The 7887-nt window shown below is 35.9% G+C and overlaps 1 protein-coding gene across 1 annotated transcript; it reads right to left on the bottom strand.

Annotated features, from left to right (window-relative positions):
• Window positions 1-7115: 7115 nt before the first annotated feature.
• LOC117319122 (RING1 and YY1-binding protein B-like) lies at window positions 7116-7583 on the bottom strand. The gene has a single exon (XM_033873971.1). It carries the CDS (start codon window positions 7581-7583, stop codon window positions 7116-7118), a length of 468 nt encoding a protein of 155 aa, XP_033729862.1.
• Between the last annotated feature and the right edge of the window lie 304 nt (window positions 7584-7887).

Below are 7887 nucleotides of genomic sequence, written 5' to 3'. Positions count from 1 at the left end.
AATGCTCTAATTAAGTATCTGATACATGACAGGTCTACACATCAAAATCATTTCAGTTGTTTTCAAGTTTTTTTAACAAATTTTCTGGCACTATTTAACATACATGAGTCATGGGTGTGATTATAAGCACGTGACTAACTTTAAAGAAAGAACAGTAAGTTGAATGTTCGTATCTGATCACAAATTCATACTAGTTCCATGATTTCAATATTTGATTGATTTCCAAAGCACTACCATTTTACTTGCATTTGGACGTAATGATTTCCTGAAAAAAGAGTCAGTTTGAGGAAAGCAGTGGCAAAATCTATACAATGCTTTGCAAAAGTCAGCATGATTTTGTACATAATTAATTCCATATAATATCAGATACAGGAAGCACACAACTAAAATACATTGATGTTAACGATATAAACAAATGTGCTCTCCCCATAGCTCTTTAGAGGCCAGTGGGGTAGTTTCTAGGATGTGATTAAATATTGTACAATACCATATTTAAGCACACAATCCCTACATGAATAATATTCACATGGGCATGGTTGTTTATTCTGTAAATTTGTTTTAAGTTTCTCTTAAATGCCTCATGTCTCGTTTTAGGTCATTCTTCAATATCAAACTATTTCATGCTTTTGATGAGTAGCTGTTTTTTAAATATGGTTTTGGTTTTGGTTTGATATTGCAATAGTTATAATGTCATCTCATCGCTATGTTATGTATTAAAGTAAATCTACTAGTTCAGTTAATTGATCTGTATTAGGTTTTTTTGTTGGTTTAATATGTAATTTAACTAAATCTACTGTTCACTAATTGATCTTATTGGTTTTTGTTTGTTAATATGTATGTACTTAAATTCTGCAGTTTATTCATTGATCGTATTCAGTTTTTGTTTGGGTTTAATTAGTATTTAACTTAATCTACTAGTTCAGTATTGAATCTGTATTAGGTTTTTGTTTGGTTTAATTTATTTAACTTAAAAATGCTACTAGTTTTTAGTAATTTGATTGCTGTATTAGGTTTTTTTTGTTTGGTTTATCTGTTTTAACTTAAATTCTGCTAGTTCAAATTGATTCTGTATTGAGGTTTTTGTTTGGTGTAATAGGTCTTGTTAACTTAATTCCTCTATTTTAGTAATTGATCTGGTATTAGGTTTTTTGTTTTTTTACTATAGTATTTAACTTAAATTCTGCTAGTTCCGTAATTGATCTGTCAGGATTTTCGTTTGCTTATTACAAAGGTCCTTCTCCGATAAACATTTTAATCTGTTGCGGCTTACATGCAATCTTCATTTGATTTGTCAATTTTGTTACAAATGAATCTAAATTGTTTTCGTGCAAAAAGTAAGAGAATGATCAGACCCAATTGTTGGAATCACTCCTGTCTGTACTCCAGTTCTGTCGTGTAGTATATGATCGATTAGTGTTCATAACAGGTTGTTGGCTCTGTAATTACTTTGTTTCATGAAACTTTCGCTGCGCCTAACATCGCAAAAAGGCATCTGATATGTCCAGAAGATTGATGTTTAACGTCACCCAAGATAAACAGTGATCTATTTCTATCAATGCATAGGTTTTATGTGGTCTGTTAAAGCTTTCAAACTAACAGCATACCAAGTTTGGTGTTTATAAGGTAGACAACTTGAATCTCTGTCCCTGAGTTTTGCCATCGATAGTCAGGAGTTTCAATTCCTCATATCTATGGGGGTGTACTCTGTCCCAGTAATTCCATGCCTTTACATACCAACTAGTCCTGGTTTGGCCTTGGTTTGTCAGTATGACTTCATCCATCTGTGTGCAGTAAAGCCAGGTTAAAATCATAACATTCCTGTCTGTCCTGTATCAACAAGTCCGTGATTCACAATTCCAATGATATCTTTCACTTTGAATGTTTTGGTTCACGTCTTACAGCCGCTATGTGTTTGTGCAACGACCTTGCATGTTGAATACGGTTTCACATGGGCATTGTCACGGGGTGATAAGGGAATAGAGCACAAAGGCTAGGTATTTTACGGAGTTGTCCATTTCCACAGGTACATTTTTGTCACCTGTTTAAATGCCTTGTCGTGGAAATCAAGATGTATGATTTGATAATGTTCTAAACTCTGACAAGGCAACATAGTGGATATGTTGGGCTTTTGTATTGGACCTCAGGTCAACTACAGTTCATCATCAAGCGTGGGTACCTGGTGCTTTATGTACAGTTTTGGCAGATATGGGGCTAGAGGAAACTGGGTTCGTTCACAACTTTTTCTATTGTTTAAAAAAAATGACCTTTCGTTTTCAAACATTGGGTCCCACCAATTGATTCCTCTCTGATATAGATGTTTGTATTTTGTTCTCCTTTTCGATCCAAATTTTTTCATCATTGAAAGTATCCATATAATGCCAGGAGGTCCCTTTCATGGTTTTCTTTCTTGAAGTCAATGTGTTTTTACAATGCCTGAATCCATTTGTTAATCATCTTTTACACACAGTCAACATCCCCGTCACATCATATAACATTTCTTCTGCACGTTTAAGCAACTAGGTAAGTTTCCAGTTTTGCTGTGATTTTCTGCTTATTCATTTCTTTCTCTTATCAAGTGAAGTTTTGATTGCTTGCTTATTTTGAAGGGCATGACATCTGTATGAGCTGGCACATCACCTTTAAGTGGTGAACTAGGTCCTTTGTATCACATCCGTTTTGAAATAATCAGACTCTCGCTTATTTTCAGTAAATAAGTGCAAGGCATTTTTGGATAAGTAGGTGATGCAGGTGTAATTTGTGGGATTTACTAAGATCCTGTCCCTCTGTAGAGTTCATTTATCTCACCTGTTTACATCTGAGCAAATTGTAAATCATCTTTCTGTCTCATGATTTCTTCAAGTTCAAATGTTGAAAATGTTCTTCCACAGTTTCCATTGCTAACCTATCTTCAAATCATTAAAGATCCACGAGTCTGCCACGGTTATAGTTGAAATAAGTCTCCAACAGCTATGATACGATTTATACCCACCAAAGTCCTCGCTTTGTGCCTGTCAGTTCTGTTAAAGCGGTCATGGCATGAACGCAAACAGCTTATTACCAACCATTGAAATTTCATCTACAATGATGACAGAGAGATCTTTGTATGTGGGTTCTGAAGGTATTCAGCTCATCACTGTGCATGTGTTGTTGTGTCTGAAACATTTTCTTATGAAATGCTGATGCTATTGTTACACCATTGATATTGTATGCTGCTTTTCCTGTAAAAGCTGTGAGCAAAATCTTTATGCTGTCTGGGTCATTTCCTTCTTTTGAGTTCAACTGTCTTTGCAATGCTTGGAATAATGCTCGGATAACGACTGATTTTCCAACTCCAGCTCCACCAGAAAGAAATTGCATAGATAGGTTCATTTTTTGTAGAAATCCATTTCACGACATGGTTGAAAAATTCCCTTTGCTTTTTGTTCAAGAGAACGGAGCAATGTCATATATTCATCATCTGGCAAAAAGTACTGATCTTGTTTCAACTGATACTGTACTTTCTGGTAGGTTTAGGTCTTGACCAATGTCTACTGTTCTGTGTGATGGTTCTGGTGGTACATAGTGAATGAACTCTTCAGACCGATCAACTGATTGTTCTGCATCTTCTGCTTGCACTTGTTCAGTGTTAGGTGCAACAGTATCAAACTCTGAGACTATGTCTTCCTCTGCCTGATGTCTAGCCATGTCTAGTTCCTCAACATGATGTTCATATTTGTTAATAATAGGCAATATCTGTTGTTGTCTGCTGTTGAAGTGTTCTTCATATGATTCATGACCACTTAATAGATCTTGCTCTTCATTTCTCCATGGTACAAACAGTAATATTTTTTCTCTGTAATGGTTTTCAGCATTAGTGGTTTTGCTATACCTGACATATCGAGTGATTCTAGGGTTCTTACGTTTCCTGATTGTAATGCCACCCCGCAACTTCATAATTGTGTTTTCATTATTGAATTCTGTATCACTCTCAGATTCTGAAAGGTCAGCTTCATCTGAATGATGTCTTGTATCATCATCATCATTATGATCATTTTCTAAGCTTTGCTTTGGTTTTTTGTATTTCCACATCCAACTCAGAAATATAATCAGCAAGGCAATAGTTCTCTAGCTTCTTTGGTCTCTTTGCATACCGCTTGATGATATTGTCAGATTCAATATCTGTAGAGTTTTTAGGAAGATCTTTCAGTTGTTCTTGGCTTTTCAGAAGCAACACTCTGTCTTTAGGTAATGACGTATTAATGAATATGACTTCACGAGAAGCTCGGTCAAGGGCATTTGTAGTACAAGATATGATGCTTCTTGGGCACTGATTTTCTACAAAATTGAGAAATTTGTTTCCAATATGTCTGACTTGACGTTTAAAGATCCATGTTTCCTTCTGCTGCCTCTTTTGAAGCTTGTTCTAACATAGTGGCTCATACCTCTTTGTGATTTGGCTTATGTATGATACAATGTACACTTGCACAGGCATATGGGTCTAAAACAAATTGCAAGTCAAGATTTGCTTTCCATGCTTGTAGTACTGTGGTATTGTAGTAATTTACCCTCATTTCTTTAGGTTTTCTTTTCAAAAATATCTTTGGTCCTTTCAGTGAACTTCTTATACACTTTATGTACTCTGCCTCTTCAATTTGTACAACTTCTGTAAGAAACTCTTCATAAGACATGTCACATCCATCTTTAAATTCATTCATTCTAGCATGAATTTCTGAGTATTTCTGTCTGTATTCATCAACATCTGTTTCAAGTGGTTCCAATAACATAGTGCTTGGAAGTGGAGGAAGTGGAAATCCAAATCTACACACAGATCTGCCACCTTTCTTGCAAGTTTAGAATGTTTGTGTACTTGCATTTTAACAAACTCCTGCATGTCAATCATCTACATCAAGAGAACATGTCACATATTTATCAACATATCGAATAATGTCTTCTTCTGAATCAATGTTGTATTTAGGTGCATTTTCAGTCCAGATCATCATGTGTACATGTGGAGAACCTCTGTTCTGAAATTCTATACGTTGAAAAGTGTCTGTTACACTTCCATTGGGGGCATGTTCACTTTTCAAAACAGTATTCATAAATACTTGAACCCTATGATCAAAATATCGACTGCATGTCACTGGATCTCTTTGTACAAGTTTAACTTTTCAGACCAAGTCATATTTCTTATTTGTTGGTCAAGAGCAAGGTGTGCCAGACAACACAGCAAGGGTTTTAAGCAACTCGTTCCATCGAGTATCGGCAGAAGACAATGACATAAACCATGTTGGTAATCCTATCTGTCTTATCATTGCGAAGACATCTTTTTTCTTGAAGAAAGATATGCTGGAGAATTTCTTAGAGTTCTGAAGATATAATAACCTTCATTTAAGCTCACTATCTTGTCTGCTATTTCAGGATTTTGTGCATCTGAAGCTGTAATTTTGTTTCCGTCACTCTTTTTTCTGCGGATTGCCAAATTTACTTTGTCTGCTACCTGTTTTCTTTGTATTTTGTTCAATTTGAAAAATATATTTGGAACAGATGCTGCAGCTCTTCTATCAACACTTCTAAGTTCCCATTTTGCTAAATCACTGTATGAAACAGGTGTTTGTCGCTCATTGTTTTCAACCTTTTTTGTACACAATATATCGTTGGGAATGACAGAACCTCAGCATCTTCGTCATGATAGAGACCGATTGGTTGCTGACCTTCACCTGGTGCAAAGACTAGCTCTTTGTTTGTGTCAAGGTTAGCTTCATCAATGAGCGTATCATAATTGCCTTGAACACATTCATCTTCATTCATTTCAATGAAATTATCATCTTTCTCACAAGCATCACTGCTGTCATCATAGCTTTTATTATCTGTATCATTCTCTTTGAAGTGTCTGATTTTGAACTGATCAGTAGGTATAGAACTAGATTGGTTTTTCAGCACATTTGATTCATTATCTTGTGCTTTAGTGAATTCTTGAACAATTTCTTCAGCACTTTCAGCTGTCTTCTGAACCCAATCATCATCAATTTTAATACAAGAATTCTTATACAATCACTGTTGTTCATCAACCAATGAAGGGCAGAGAGTACCATGTTAGGCCGAACATTCTCTGACAAAACACATGATTTATATGTTAGTCTGTTAGTTTTACAGCAACTGTGAAATGTTCATCCATTTGTTTCGGTAATGCATTAATAGTTGGCTGAATATCTATTGGGACATTTACTACATTTCCTTTTACAGAGTATTGTCCGCCTCGTGGTAATTCTCGTATTTGCATAAAAGGTATTCTCAGAGCTACAAGGCGTTCTTCAAGTGGATGCAAGTCTAATTCTGGTGGTTTTTCTGGCCATTTCATTCCATTCTTGACCGACAGTTTTGGGACTTTGCATTTCTTCAATGAGGCATAACATGTATGACAAATCCATTCCTTACCATCTACCGATTTGAATCCTGTATAGAAATCTGTGTATTGTGGAAAAACAGGAAACGGGCAACTTCCTTTTACAATTTCACTAAACCATGTTTGTTGACAACATGTGCACACATATTCAGGCCCTCTCTGAATTTTTCTTTCGAAGACAGTTATGCATTCTGTGATATCATTTCCAAAACGCCTCTTTTTGTATTGGTGTCGTTCATTAACACTTAATGTATCGGGGTTTCGATTATCTGCCTTTCGTTTTCTATCTAATGCTTTATGTTCTATTGTGTTTCGCTTCCTTCTTTCTACTTGTTTTAACCTTTCACTCTCAAGGAAGTTTTTATTTAAGCGTAACTGTCTTTTCCTAGAAACATCAGCTTTAGCTTCGGCTTGTAAAAACAATGGATCAAGTCTAGCTTTCTTTTTCACCAGCTGCTCTTGCTCGAGATATAGAGGATCTTTTCTGGCTCGTTGTTTGCTCTTTAGGTCAAGTTCCTGCAACTTTTTGGATTTTTGCACGTGCATGAGCCTTTTTTTGTACATCTATTAGCCTCTGTTTTCTGGATTTTTATCACGTGCATTGGCCTTGCTTAGTTTATCTATAACACGGTGTTTTTCTGGATTTTTATCACGTGCATTGGCCTTACTTTGTTTATCTATGGCACGGTGTTTCTCTGGATTTTTTTACGTGCAGTAGTTTTGCTGTGTTTATCTATGGCACGGTGTTTTTCTGGACTTTTTCACGTGCAGTAGTCTTGCTTTGTAGATCTACAGCTTTGTACCTTTCTGGGTTTTTTGCACGTGCATTAGCCTTCTTTTGTACATCTATTAGTCTCTGTTTTTCTGGGTCTTTATCACGTGCATTGGCCTTGCTTTGTTTATCTATCGCACGGTGTTTTTCTGGATGTTTATCACGTGCATTGGCCTTGCTTTGTTTATCTATTGCACGGTGTTTTTCTGGATTGTTATCACGTGCATTGGCCTTGCTTTGTTTATCTATGGCACGGTGTTTTTCTGGATTATTTTGCCTTTCATCTCTCTTCCTGGTCTTGTCTTTTTTCTGAAAGCTTGCTTGTTTAGAACTCTGTCTTATTCTTCTCATATAGTTACGCATATATTCTTTCCTTGAACAGATAGAAACAGAAAAAGTGTCTGTGCTATTTCCATCGTCTGTTTTCATTCTCCAACATTTTTCCTCTTTTCCTGATCTTGGAAATAGGACTCTAGTGTGATCTTACTCCTGACCGAAACTTTTCAGTATTTTGGTTTTTGTTTGATAATGAACTTGCACGACTAGTTCTAGATTCGAAGGAAGATGCTTTAGATACTGTGACGGCAGTTATTTCAAAAACATCATTTATTCGACACGCCAGAGATTCTGCAAGATGAAGACATGCTGTAACACATTCTCAATAGTTTCATGATGTATAACAGTACTAGAGCCATTTGGATCAACTATGCCAGTTAAATTTCTCGAGTGAGAA

This window comes from Pecten maximus, unplaced genomic scaffold (assembly GCF_902652985.1).
Source record: "Pecten maximus unplaced genomic scaffold, xPecMax1.1, whole genome shotgun sequence".
Taxonomy (NCBI): domain Eukaryota; kingdom Metazoa; phylum Mollusca; class Bivalvia; order Pectinida; family Pectinidae; genus Pecten; species Pecten maximus.
Note: the sequence above shows the minus strand (reverse complement) of the source record. Positions and strands in the feature narration are given on the sequence as shown.